This window comes from Oncorhynchus mykiss, chromosome 1 (genome assembly GCF_013265735.2).
Source record: "Oncorhynchus mykiss isolate Arlee chromosome 1, USDA_OmykA_1.1, whole genome shotgun sequence".
NCBI lineage: Eukaryota > Metazoa > Chordata > Actinopteri > Salmoniformes > Salmonidae > Oncorhynchus > Oncorhynchus mykiss.
The window spans coordinates 56,544,383-56,559,612 of record NC_048565.1 but is presented as its reverse complement, the minus strand read 5'-3'; the positions used below and the strand labels follow the sequence as shown (position 1 = coordinate 56,559,612).

Below are 15,230 nucleotides of genomic sequence, written 5' to 3'. Positions count from 1 at the left end.
CTGGCCCTCCTGCTGCTCCAGTTTCAACTGTTCTGCCTGCGGCTATGGAACCCTGACCTGTTCACCGGACGTGCTACCTGTTCCAGGCCTGCTGTTTCAACTCTCTAGAGACAGCAGGAGCAGTAGAGATACCCTGAATGATCGGCTATGAAAAGCCAACTGACATTTACTCCTGAGGTGCTGACCCGATGAACCCTCGACAACCACTGTGATTATTATTATTTGACCCTGCTGGTCATCTATGAACATTTGAATATCTTGGCCATGTTCTGTTACAATCTCCACCCGGCACAGCCAGAAGTGGACTGGCCACCCCTCATAGCCTGGTTCCTCTCTAGGTTTCTTCCTAGGTTCTGGCCTTTCTATGGAGCTTTTCCTAGCCACCGTGCTTCTACACCTGCATTGCTTGCTGTTTTGGGGTTTTAGGCTGGGTTTCTGTACACCAATTTGTGACATCAGCTGGTGTAAGAAGAGCTTTATAAATAAATGTGATTGATTGATTGAATTAAAACAACGTGGGGGGGCAAAATAAAACCACTTGTGAGCCAAATTTGTCCTGTGGGCCAGTTTTTATTTTACCTTTATTTAACTAGGCAAGTCAGTTAAGAACAAATTCTTATTTTCAATGACGGCCTAGGAGCAGTGGGTTAACTGCCTGTTCAGGGGCAGAACGACAGATTTGTACCTTGTCAGCTCAGGGATTTGAACTTGCAACCTTCCAGTTACTTGTCCAATGCTCTAACCACTAGGCTACCCTGCCTCCCCAGTTGGAGAACCCTGGTATATAATATTCCATATTCCATTCAATTCATGGTATTTCACAGTGGAAAACGTTGCAACAATGAGTCAGTGTGAGTAGAAAGTAAATTAGGTGATGGAAAGGATTAGTAGGTTATTCTACGTCACTCACCTCAGAAAGCTGGAGAAAGCGGCAATGGTTGCATTCGCGGAGATGCCCATATCAGCCAACGCCAAGCTAAAGACTAGGAAATTGCTGGGGGTTCTCAGTTCTCTTATTTTTATGAAAGCAGCGACTGTCACAGCATTCAGGAAGAATCCCAGAAGACCTTTAGGGAACATATATCAGAAAAGGCTATAAACACAGCGGCAGTGCGCATAGCAAAGTACTCCAAAATGATTTCACCCACGGAGTTGAGAGCAGACTTTTAATACTTAAACCCTTAAGTTTGTCCTCTGTAGCGTGCCTTTGTTTGCTGAAATCCATACGTTTTAATAAAATCTTAATCAAATACAACCATCAACTGTTTCCTTGTTGAGATTCAATTGGCACATGTGGATTTGTGCTGAGTTGCCATCTTAGAGCAACAGCAATGAGGAAACAGTCGGCAGTTGTATTTGTGAACTACCGGCTCGATTAGGTCTTCTGTAGCAATTTTTGAAATTGTGTTTCATATAGTACGAGTCAAAAGTTTGGACACACCTACTCATTCAGGGGTTTTTCTTTATTTGTACTATTTTCTACATTGTAGAAAAATAGTGTAGACATCACAACTATGAAATAACACCAAAAGTGTTAAACAAATCTAAATATATTTTCTACTTGCGATTCAAATAGCCACCCTTTGTCCTGATGACAGCTTTGCACACTCTTGGCATTCTCTCAACCAGCTTCATGAGGTAGTCACCTGGAATACATTTCAATTAACAGGTGTGCCTGGTTAAAAGTTAATTTATGGCAATCAGTTGTGTTGTGACAGAGTAGAGGTGGTATACAGAAGATGGCCCTATTTGGTAAAATACCAAGTCCATATTATTGCAAGAACAGCTCAAATAAGCCTAAGCCTTTGAAACAACAGTCCATTATTTTAAAACATGAAGGTCAGTCAATACGGGAACATTTCTTCAAGTGCAGTCGCAAAAACCATCAAGTGCTATGATGAAACTGGCTCTCATGAGGACCGCCACAGGAATGGAAGACCCATAGTTCATTCTGCTGCAGAGGATAAGTTCATTAGGGTTACCAGCCTCAGAAATTGCAGCACAAATAAATGCTTCAGAGTTCAAGTAACAGACACACCTCAACATCAACTGTTCAGAGGAGACTGCATGAATCAGGCCTTCATGGTCCAATTGCTGCAAAGAAACCACTACTAAAGGACACCAATAAGAAGAAAAGACTTGCCTGGGCCAAGAAACACAAGCAATGGACATTAGACCGGGAGAAATCTATCCTTGTTCGGATGAGTCCAAATTTGAGATTATTGGTTCCAACCACGATGTCTTTGTGAGACGAAGAGTAGGTGAACGGATAATCTCTGCATGTGTGGTTCCCACCGTGAAGCATGAAGGAGGAGGTGTGATGGCGCTTTGCTGGTGACACCGTCTGTGATTAATTTAGAATTCAAGGCACACTTAACCAGCATGGCTGCCACAGCATTCTGCAGTGATACACCATCCCATTTGGTTTGGGCTTAGTGGGACTGTCATTTGTTTTTCAACAGGACAATGACCCAACACACCTCCAGGCTGTGTAAGGGCTATTTGACCAAGAAGGAGAGTGATGGAGTGCTTCATCAGATGAACTGGCCTCTACAATCACCCGACCACAACCCAATTGAGATGGTTTGGGATGATTTGGACCCCAGAATGAAGGAAAAGCAGCCAACAGGTGCTCTGCTCAGCATATGTCGGAACTCCTTCAAGACTGTTGGAAAAGCATTCCAGATGAAGCTGGTTGAGAGAATGCCAAGAGTGTGCAAAGCTGTCATCAAGGCAAAGGGTGGCTACATTGAAATAAATAAAATATATTTTGATTTGTTTAACACCTTTTTTTATCCTTTTTTTTATCCTACATGATTTCATATGTGTTATTTCATAGTTGTGATTGTCTTCTGTATTATTCTACAATGTAGAAAATAGTACAAATAAAGAACAACCCTTGAATGTCAACTTTTGACTGGTACTGTGCATTGGATAAAAGTCCATGTTCCCTCTAATGTTTGTTTTTTTACAGTGAACACTGAGGCTGTACTGTTACAGTTTTAGGCAGTAGCCAATGGACTATTGTGGCTATTTGAGCATAATGTAGACCTACTAACAAAACCAATGGAGTAATTCCAATAACATTTCCACTTGGAAATAGCTTTTGATTTCTAGGAGATAGGCTTTATGAGGTGTTCATTTCATGAGACTTTTAAAAACATTTTTACATACAAAAAATGTTTTACTTGGTCTGTAACACCATGAGCCAAATAGGTGACTGTAAATTGCATTATATGATGCAAGAAACCTCTTTACAAAATAAAAGTAATTATTACCATACAGAGAATTAGACGATGTAGGTTACCCCTCTGCCTATTGGCTTATTTACATATGCAAGACTGTCTCAAAATACAACACTGGCCCTTTAACTAAGACTAAGCTTTTTACCTGACTGGCTTTTCAATGAGCTTGAAATTTAGCCTACACGATTTGTGCTCTTGTAGGCAGCCGTAACTCCCCATTGCTGACCTATACTTATCTATGACTGGGCTAATAACTTGCTAACTAGCAAAGAATTTCAAAAAATGTGCACACGCTCGGGCGGCTCTGCGCTCTGAACTGATCTGAAAAGCACATTCATTCGTGGGTGATTGAAACACCGCTCATGGGCTACCACCTCCAATAGAATTGTACTCTGTTGTGCTCTAGCTCTGCCCCCAACAAAATCACACTCAATCTCGCAAAGTTAGATTTGTTTTGGTCTGATATATAACGTTGATTCGATCACGGAAAAAATATTGATCTATATAGTGCAAACTCATGAAGTTCAATCTCTTGCTTCTCTGCAAGGTCTGGCATTTCTTCAGCGAGGCAGTCCTAGAGGAGGTGCACGACCATGCACACACGCAGCTTAGTGGGAACATTGGTAGGGACTCAGTGCTAGCAAATGGTATATCATACACTAGAGTTGAGGAACAATGGGAAAGTAATTCTGTTTTGAAAGTTGATACAATTTTGAGAAAATGGCCCTTGAATGTTTTGGTACACCTACTGGAGAGCTATTCTTTGTCTACACTCATTCAGCATCGTTCACATCCTCTTAAGTCTTAGCCCCACCCATCTCTTTAAGGATTCACATGTGAGGCCACGTGCTAAACAGAGTGAGAACAATAGTGTACTAAACAACCAAAGATTTTAAGACTAAAGGCTGGTTTATACTACGTCTATCGACAATGTCTGTAGATGGTTGTCGCAATAACATCATGAACATTCTATTGTTGTCCGACATTAAACTTGACATTTTCGTTATTAAAAAGTATTAACACAAAAACTACAGGCTGCATGACATCAGCAGCCTGATGGTCCAAAATAGCATAGCTGGTGTAATTTTACACCAATAAACCCATCCTTTTAGAAATGAATTTAGTATATATCAATCTAGCAAACCAGGCAACTAAAAGCAACTTTTCTAAACAATGTTTTTGTATGTTTCTAGCTTGTTAGCTTACTAGCTAACGTTAAATTAGCTGGCTAGCCAGTTCAAACAATGATCATATAGCTGACAACGTCTTCACTTTAGCTTATTTGTATTCACTATTACAGGAAAATAAACTCACAACAAGATCATTATTTACAAATTAATGGGAATATAATTACAAAATATTGTTCACGGTTGTGAGTGTGACAAAATTAAATTAAATTAGAAACATATATCTGAAAATGTACACTACCATTCAAAAGTTTGGGTTAACTTAGAAATGTCCTTGTTTTTGAAAGAAAAGCAAAAAAAGTTTTAAATAACATGAAATTGATCAGAAATACAGTGTAGACATTGTTAATGTTATAAATGACTATTGTAGCTGGAAACAGCAGCTTTTTAATGGAATATCTACATACGCATACACAGGCACATTATCAGCAACCATCACTACTGTGTTCCAATGGCACGTTGTGTTAGCTAATCCAAGTTTATCATTTTAAAAGGCTAATTGGTCATTAGAAAACCTATTTGCAATTATGTTAGCACAGCTGAAAACTGTTCGGATTAGAGAAGCAAGAAAGCGGCCCTTCTTTAGACTAGTTGTGTATCTGGAGCATCAGCATTTGTGGGTTTGATTACAGGCTCCAAATGGCCAGAAACAAATAACTTTCTTCTGAAACTCGTCAGCCTATTCTTGTTCTGAGAATGAAGGCAGTTCCATGTGAGAAAAACACATTTTGATAAAAGAAAAAAAAAGGTTTACTTTCAATTGCCTCTGCTGTGTTGCAGTGACATAAGCCATCTTTCCTGAAACAAGTCACATTTGGATAATGTTTGATTAAAAAGTATGGCAACAACAGAGGACAAACATAGGTACACAGTAACACCATACCGAAACCAGGCGTGCGCAAATTGATTTTGTCCCCCCACACCAAATGCGATCACGACACGCACGTTGAAATATCAAAACATACTCTCTACCAATTATATTAACTTGGGTACAGGTTTAAAAGCATTAAACATTTATGGAAATTTAGCTAGCTAGCTTATTTGTTCTATTTAGCTAACTTGCTGTTGCTAGCTAATTTGGCCTGGGACATAAACGTTGAGTTGTTATTTTACCTGAAATGCACAAGGTCCTCTACTCCAACAATTAATCCACATATAAAACAGTCAACCAAATCATTTCTAGTCATCTCTCCCCCTTCCAGTTTTGTTCTTCTTTGGACTTTATAAAAAGACTGGAAGGAGAGATGACTAGAAACTATTTGGTTGACCATTTTATGTGTGGATTAATTGTCAGAGTAGAGGACCTGCATTTCAGGTAAAATAACAACTCAATGTTTTATATCCCATGACAAATTAAGTTAGCTAAATACGACAAATTAGCTAGCAACTGCAAGCTAGCTAGCTAAATTGCCATGAATGTTTAATGCTTTTTGACCTGTCCCCAAATTAATATAATTGGTAGAGAGTTTGTTTTGCTATTCCAACCTGCTTGTCATGATCGCATTTGGTGTGTGGGAACAAAATCAATTTGTGCACAAGCGCATATAGGATATGCATATATTGGTAGATTTGGATAGAAAACACTCTAAAGTCTCTATAACCGTTAAAATAATGTCTGTGAGTATAACAGAACAGAAATGGCCCGAGGACAAAGCATTATTTATTTATTTTAATTCAGCATACGACTGATTTCAATGCCTGGCACTTTTATAATAGGGCGAAATCAGCCCCGATTGCAGTTCCTAGGGCTTCCACTACATGTCAACCGTCTTTAAAAAGAGTTTCAGGCTGGTTTTTGGAAAAATGAGGGAGAAGTTGTAATTTTTCTAAGTGGCTCCCATTTTGGCTGTAGTTTCCAAGCGCATGGCCGAGTCAGCGCATTCTTTTTGTTTATCTCCGGGTAAACACAATAACGATTCTCCGTCTTAAATTGTATTGTTTATTTGCGTATTAAGGTACCAAATGATTGATTTTAAACGTTGATTGACTTGTTTGGATACATTTATTGGTACCGTTTGGGATTAATTTTGTTTGCATTTTGAAAGAGGGAAATTGACTATTGATTATTGACTGAAGCGCGCCAGCTAAACTGAGTTTTTATGGATATAAAAAATGACTTTATCGAACAAAAGGACCATTTGTAATGTAACTGGGACATTTTGGAGTGCCAACAGAAGAAGATCGTCAAAGGTAAGGCATTTATTATATGGCTATTTCTGACTTTCGTGTCGCAACTCCCTGATTGAAAATTATTTGTTATGCATTTGTGTGCTGGACGCTGTCCTCAGATAATCACAAGGTTTGCTTTTGCCATAAAGCCTTTTTGAAATCTGACACATCGGCTGGATTAAGAAGAAGTTAAGCTATATTTTGATGTATTGCACTTGTGATTTTATGAAAGTTTTATATTTATAGTAATTTAATTTGAATTTCGCGCTCTGCAATTTCACCTGATGTTGGCCAGGCGGGATGCTAATGTCCCACCTATCACAAATAAGTTTTTAAGCAACTTCTATTTTGCGCCTGGCAAACTCAGACGCTTGTAGGCCCGCGAGCAGTGTGGGTGCAATGATTGAATAACGTGTGTATATTTATTTTTGCAAAGCTCGCATTGGTGTGGTCAGCATGTAAGGGTTTAATCATTTACATGATTAAGTATCCACTGCAGTGACTGGAAGGAGTAGGAGGCTAATTTAAAACAACTTCAGTCTGTGCTCAAATCCTTCATCCACGGAGTTGAGGTACTTGGCTACAGTGCGCAAAACCAAGCCGCAAATTCCCTGAAAAATGAAAGCAGGCACGGTTTCTTTTTAAGTGCTTCTAAACAATAATGTTGTGACATTCTAGGATATATCATGTGATTTCCTGGCCAACATCAGCACTTCATCTATATTGTATCAAGACACATAACACTGCCGGCACGGTTTAAGAGCATAACCTCCTGACCAAGGAGCATCAGATCTAACATAGCATTCTGTAGTTACCGCATTTATGACAGAATTCCATCAGAAAACGTGACACTCACCCTCAACGAGTAGACAAGATCCTAAAGAGAACACATCAATTTCCGAGAAGCCATTCGGTAAAGGGTGGGAAGACACCATCTTGAATGCGATTTTTCATACAAATAAAGTGCAAATATCCCTGACCTACTTACTCGTTACTGTCCGCTTGCTTAAAGATGTGCCTCTAACCTACCGGAACTCGCTTCTAACGGAGCATTTCACGTGAAAAAGCATGCACGTAATTATGTAAAGCTCTCTCTCTCTCTTGCACCAATCCGCATAAGAATGTCTTACTGAACATAACACTAACAGCTGCCCCCTACCACGTATTTACACACCGCTACTCTAAAGCGCTGAATTAGTTGTACACAACAAGCCTTTGTGTCTGTGTGCGACCACCGTCTGGAGAAGGATGCCTGTGATGTCAAATGCACACGTTTGATGTAAACTACAGGTCTACAGTCAACAGGTGTCCAGCTCATTGAAAGGATGCACAGCACCTAGCCATATAGCCTACATCCATTAATGAATGCTTATTGCAGGCTAATGAAGAGCTTGCATGGCAGTAATATATTATAGATCACCATTTACAGCCATAATAAACATAATAAAACATAATAAAATAAATAATTAAACATAATAAATAAACACACATATTCTCGAGTGGTGCAGCGGTCGTGGGCATTGCATCTCAGTGTTAGAGCGTCACAACAAACACCCTGGTTCATATCCAGGCTGTATCCACTGTATCCACTGGCTGTGATTGGGAGTCCCATAGGGTGGTGCAAAAATGGCCCAGCATTGTCCGGGTTTGGCCGGTGTAGGCTGTCATTGTAAATAAGAATTTGTTCTTAACTGACTTGCCTAGTTAAATAAAGGATAAATACAAAATTACATAATTCAAGTTGTGAGATCTATATTAATAACTATAATGAGTAAACAAATCTAATTGCAAGTCAACCCTGTAAACATTGGTAACATATAGTTCCGTAATACAAAAAGATGTTCTGTTGAACAATCATAAAGACTAGAGGGTTTCTGACAAAGTCGTGAGAGATACAAAAGCCAACACTTGGCATAAATTATACTATCTATACTTTAGTGGAGCATGCTATAATTGCAACATCCCAATTGGCAACTTTTCGTACCATAGGGTTAGAGGGGAGAATGAGAGTCATATTGCCTGGCTACAAATCTGGATTATCAGATTGGGAAACCATGGGAAATGTAATTGAAAACATGACTTTTTTTTTTAAATGTGCAAATTCATATGAAGATGCAAATCATCATTACTAAATGAGGTCATTGGGGATTCTGTAATGTTTTGCGTATTGCATATTTTAATAAACGGATTCAGATACGTGTGCTTTCAGTTTCTGTTTTGCTCTGTGACCAAAATAAATACATGTTTCAACACATGTTTATGCAGATCTTTCGCTATGAAATATTTGTCTTTTTAATGTGATAAAAACTAGGCTTGTATTTTAGTTATCTGTCCTGTATGAGTCTCTAACATGACTCGTCTGATACAGATTTGTGTCATTATAAACTGACCTGTTTATAACGTAGCTCTTAGTTGTCTCTGATATGAAGCCAAGCACACACATCTGTCTGTCCTTGGCTGACCTCAATACGGCTGGCTTTAGGGGACAGGGGAATTGTCATCTGTACATTGGCTTTTTGGCCTTCAAGAAAAACATATTTCTCACTAAAAATAAATACAAAATAAAAATATTTTTTCAGTAATTATATCTGACCCACACAGTACAATTTCCAACATTTTACTTTGTCAATATCTCTAATTTCAATATTTTTTACCTATGCAAGTTTGTTGGGGAAACGTGTTAATAACCTTTCAATATTTTCAATTTCTTAAAAAAATATATGCCAAATGTCTCTGGACTGTAAATTGTGTCTGGCAAAAATATGCCCCATGAGCCTATAATTGAAGATGATTTGAGAGGGTTTAGTCAGTCAATGAAGGTTAAAAACTGTATATTTAGAGAGAACATGAGTGCCCACACACATGTACACACACAGACTACAGCCAGGGAGACAGGTAAACACACAACTTCACACAGCAAAAAGATGGACTCACTCACTCACACACGATAGAAAGACAGACTGATAGACAGGCAGACACACACGCGTGCGCGCGTATGTACACACACAGCCTTTTAAGTTTATTTCTTTGTCATCCAGCACCAAAAAATGTAAGATCAGAATAGCTGTAGAACAGCAATGACACCCATGGCCTAGAGTATATATCACCATGGCAATGCTGATTGAAATGGTGATTGTACGTGTCTTTTTCCATGATTTGATGCTTCTCATTCATACATACAGTAGCAATAGTTGTGGCCCATAGGTGCAGGAGTAGCCTGTCACTCTTGATAGACTTTCTACAGAAATACATTTTACAGATATTACAGGCTCTCGTATAACACCCTACCCACAAACTGGTTGAGTCAATGTTGTTTTAATGTTATTTGTCAATGTATTGTGGAACGTGGAATCTACATGTCAAAATATTAGATATGCAAAAAGACATCAACTTTTGTTTTGAGGGTGACATTTAAACCACAGGATTATGTCATCATGTTAAAATGGCACTCCAATCTCCTTTGTACCTAGTTTAACAATGTCAGAACTTCAACGTTATGTTTTTTATTTTACCTTAATTTAACTAGCAAGTCAGTTAAGAACAAATTCTTATATTTAATGACGGCCTAGGAACAGTGGGTTAACTGCCTGTTCAGCGGCAGAACAACAGATTCGTACCTTGACACACTCAGGGATTTGAACTTGCAACCTTTCGGTTACTAGTCCAACACTCTAACCACTAGGCTGGAAAGGCAGGAAGGCAGGAAAAACTATAGGCTGGACAGCACCTCCTACTGGCAAGTTGATCTCCTGTAGGTTAGTTGGTTAAGCATGGCACTTAGTGGGTTCGATTCCTGGGACCACCTGCATGTACAATGTATGAACGCATGACTGTAAGTCGCGATGGATAAAAGTGTCTGCTAAATGGCATATCAAATCTATCTACAGCGATCCAATTCCGGGTCCCATGCAGGGTTTTGACCAAGCATTTATCACTGACTATTACCAATGGGCTATTGTGAGATTGTTGATTGTTGAGGGATCTCCACTTTAAAACTAAATAGTATTTTTCATAAGTCGTTCCAAAGGGTAGTTTTAATAGAGCTAATGAAATGCAATCAAACTTTATCAATGTAATCATATTTCATCAATAGTACTACTATTGATAGTAATACTATCTAGGCCTATTGCATTTTCGAAAAATCAGCAGCAGCTGTTGGTTCAATTTATCCCAGGATTCAACTACAAAAAGACAGTAGATATAAGCTTACATTCTTAGAAAAAATGTTTCCAAAGGGGTTCTTAGGCTGTTCCCATAGGAGCACCCTTTTTGGTTCCATGTAGAATTCTCTGTGGAGAACTCCCTACTGTACATGGAACTTAAAAGGGCTCTTCAAAGGATTCTCTTATGGGGACAGCCGAAGAACAATTTTAGGTTTTAGATAGAAAAAAGTGGGCTAGTGTTGTAGGATTTCAAGCTTTGATTGATTTCACATTTGATTCCAGTTTGTTGACAAGTTAATAATTGATTATTTGGGATCGGTGTCCCATCCACGGGATGGTTGCGCTAACGTAGGCTAATGCCATTAGCATGAGGTTGTAAGTAATAAGAACATTTCCCAGGACATAGACATATCTGATATTGGCAAAAAGCTTAAATTCTTCTAATTCTAACTGCACTGTCCAATTTACAGTAGCTATTACAGTGAAAGAATACCATACTATTGTTTGAGGAGAGTGCACAGTTTTGAACATGAAAAGTTATTAATAAACATATTAGGCACATTTTGCCAGTCTTAATACAACATCTTGAACAGAAATGCATTGGTTCATTTGGATCAGTCAAAAACTTTGCACATACACCGCTGCCATCTAGTGTTCAAAATATAAATTGCAGCTGGCCTGGAATAATACATCATGGCCTTTCTCTTGCATTTCAAAGATGATGATACAACAAAAATACAAAAATACATCGTTTTTTTTCTTTGTACTATCTTTTACCAGATCTATTGTGTTATATTCTCCTACATTCCTTTCACATTTCCACAAACTTCAAAGTGTTTATTTTCAAATGGTACCATGAATATGCATATCCTTGCTTCAGTGCCTTCAGTGCCTTCAGTACAGGCAGTTAGATTTAGGGATGTCATTTTAGGCAAAAATATTAAAAAAGGGGAGGATCCTAAAAAAAGGAACTCTAAGTTAAAGAATAGGACTAAGCCAGTGGCATGGATGGAACTATCCAAGCAGAATATACATTTGCATTTGGAAAGTATTCAGACCCCTTCCCTTTTTCCACATTTTGTTACTTTACAGCCTTATTCTAAAATTGATTAAATAAATTGTCCTCATCAATCTACACACAATATCCTATAATGACAAAATTAAAACAGGTTTTTAGAAATGTTTGCAAATGTTTAAAAAAATATAATTAAACAGATACCGTTTTTTACATACGTTTTCAGACCCTTTGCTATGAGACTCGAAAATTGAGCTCAGGTGCATCCTGTTTCCATTGATCACCCTTGAGATATTTCTACAACTTGATTGGAGTCCATCAGTGGTAAATTCAATTGATTGGACATAGGGCTGGGCTATATTTAAAAAAAAAGATTGACGGTAATTTTATGTTTTTTAATAATAAAAGTTCTAAATTTGCTTTGAGTAGGGCGTGACCCTAGGGTGCAAACACATACATTCTAAGTGATTTTAATGGGTCTTTCTCCATTCTAATTGTTTAATACTGTTCAATTCAACTTCAACCCCAAAAAAGTCATCATTTTCATAAGTGTCTGCATTTGAGATAATTTCCACACTGCCACATAGGGCTGCATAATATGGGCAAGTAATCTGGGAAATATTTTTAACCAAATGTTGCAATTTGACTTGCGTTAACTGTTGGAATCATGGGAATATAATGTCTATTCTAATTATATAGTTAGAATATAATAGTGGGCACTTTTAATAAAGTGTTTGAAATGACAACAAATTAAAATGCCAAGGAGTAGTTATTGTGACAGGGTAGGAACTAATGTGTTGATAGGTGTTTCCTAGGGGACCCTAAAATCTTTGGCTACATTGAATGTTTTCTCTTAGCTACTTCATGTAGCTAACATATTCTTGCTTTGCGTTTACCTCTTTAATTAAGAAGACACTGGTGGACAAACAACATGCTGATTTAGGTCTACACAATCACTAATTACGCTTGCTCTTACTCAGTACATTTATTAGCTAGCTAGCGATTATCATTAGTGTCTAACAAGATTTAGGAACAACTTGCTAAGAAAATACAAACTAGCTGTTTGAAGATGTAAGAAACACGAGCTGATAGTGTAATTATAGAATGCTAGTAGATTTATATTAAGAAGCAAAGTGACAACTGCATCGTTGTCATCAACAGTGTTGCATATGTAGCATATGTTGCATATGTTGACTATACAGACTGAACGCAAGTGTCTCGTGGTTGAGGAACATCAAATGCGCTCCTTGAGTGACAGGGGGCGTGGCTAGGTCTGTTTGGAAAGTGGCATAGAGAGAGTGGAGAGAGATGACTCCAGTGTCACATTTTGCAAACCAAACATTAAAATATCGGTATAGATGGTAAAGTAAAAATCCAAACCGGTCTGTGCATCAATACCGGTATATCACAAAACACGGTATACTGACCAGCCCTAATTGGACATGATTTGGACACCTGTATATATACGGTCCCACAGTTGACAGTGCATGTCAGAACAAAAACCAAGCCATGAGGTCGAAGGAATTGTCCATTGAGCTCCGAAACAGGATTGTGTCGCATCGGGGGAGAAGAGCCTTGGTCAGGGAGGTGACCAAGAACCCGATGGTCACTCTGACAGAGCTCCAGTTCCTCTTTCGGGATGGGAGAACCTTCCAGAAAGACAACCATCTCTGAAGCACTCTACCAATCAGGCCTTTATGGTAGAGTGGCCAGACTGAAGTCACTCCTTCAGTAAAAGGCACTTGACAGCCCGCTTGGAGTTTGCCAACAGCCACCTAAAGACTCTCAGACCGTGAGAAACAAGATTCTCTGGTCTGATGAAACAAAGATTTATCTCTTTGGCCTCCAGTGTCAAGTCTGGAGGAAACCTGGCATCATCCCTACGGTGAAGCATGGTGGTGGCAGCATCTTACTTTGGATGTTTTTCAGCGGACAATGACCCAAATTACATAGCCAAGACAACACAGGAGTGGCTTCGGGACAGGTCTCTGAATGTCCTTGAGTGGTCCAGCCAGATCCCGGTCAAACATCTCTGGAGAGACCTGAAAATAGCTGTGCAGCGACGCTCCCCATTCAACCTGACAGTGCTTAAGAGGATCTGCAGAGAAAATTTGGAGAAACTCCGCAAATACTTGTGTGCCAAGCTTGTAGCGTCATACCCAAGAAGACTCAAGGCTGTAATCACTGCCAAAGGTTCTTCAACAAAGTACTGAGTAACGGGTCTGAATAATTATATAAATATCATATACGTTTTATTTTTTAATAAATGTGCAAACATTTTGGCTTTGTCATTATGGGGTATTGTGTGTAGATTGATGATGGGGGAAAAATACATTCTAAAATAAGGCTGTAAAGTAACAACATTTGAAAAAAGTCAAGGGGTCTGAATACTATACGAATGCACTGTCCAGCTTTTTTTATGTAGATTTTTGGCTGTGGAGAAGACCAAACCCAATTAAAATGAGTAAAACATCCATGGCCACATTTTGGTGTACTGTAACTATACATTCTCGTATGTAATCATAGAAAATTAGCATTTTGAAGGTCACAGGTTTGTAGAGATCTTCACAATTGCTTTAATAATCTGTGCAGAATCTTGATCAGCATTGATCATTTGCACCATGTACTTTTTTATTAATGCAATCTTAACGGCAATTCAAGTAATTTGGTTGTGCTATTAGATGGTGAAAATGAAAAGCCTGTTGCAAGGGTCTGAGTGGGTCATCATAAATACTATATCCAAGCTCCGACAGGAAACATCTGGGTTGCCAACCTGAGAATTGCTGACATCAGTGTCCTAGTCACCAATATTCTGCCATTGTGCCCTTGAACAAGTAATTTAACCCCTAAACTGCTCAAGGGGTGCTGCACTGTATGGATATTTGCTTTCTCAAATTCAAAATCCACTTAAAGTATTCTCAGATTCTCTTTCCTTCCATTCATTCCTAGCAATGGGAGAAACTCCCACATATAAACATTGCATGCTTAAGCTTTTAGTATAACACTGTTCATTTAAATTACTCTGATTGAAATACTGAATTGGTAATTGAGTACCAAAGGACATTTCCTGAATGCACATGTGAAAATGAATGCATTGAATCTCTGGAGCTCAAAGCTGACAAAGCAGTCCCGTTGGATCCGGCATTTGTGCTGTATTTGGGCCACCTTGTGGCAAAACCAAAGCAGCCCTACAACAGATTAGCAGTCACGGCAGGGCTTAAATGAACACACTGTTTTCGTGGGGGAGAAAAAAAATAAACATCAGTGGATTATGACAAATTCTGAAGTATTTTCGGTGATAATAAATAGGGACATCTCTGCGGATTCCGGGATGCAATACGCATCCAGATGAAAAGAACTACAGTCCTTTCGCTAATCCTTGTCTATCCTTTTTATCTTGGGACTCATAGCAGTCTGATCACTATGGGACAGCGAAGCGGTGGGACATTAG

General features: G+C 38.7%; 1 protein-coding gene across 1 annotated transcript in view; it reads right to left on the bottom strand.

Annotated features, from left to right (window-relative positions):
* The window catches only part of LOC110525521 (RPE-retinal G protein-coupled receptor-like), a 44,906-nt gene extending 37,041 nt beyond the window's left edge, over positions 1-7,865 (bottom strand). The window contains exons 1-2 of the mRNA XM_021605703.2: positions 7,458-7,865; positions 911-1,067 (exon numbers count right to left, since the gene is read on the bottom strand). Coding sequence (XP_021461378.1) covers positions 911-1,067; positions 7,458-7,536 — 236 coding nt within the window. The 5' untranslated portion in view covers positions 7,537-7,865. The remainder of the gene's footprint in view (positions 1-910; positions 1,068-7,457) is intronic.
* Between the last annotated feature and the right edge of the window lie 7,365 nt (positions 7,866-15,230).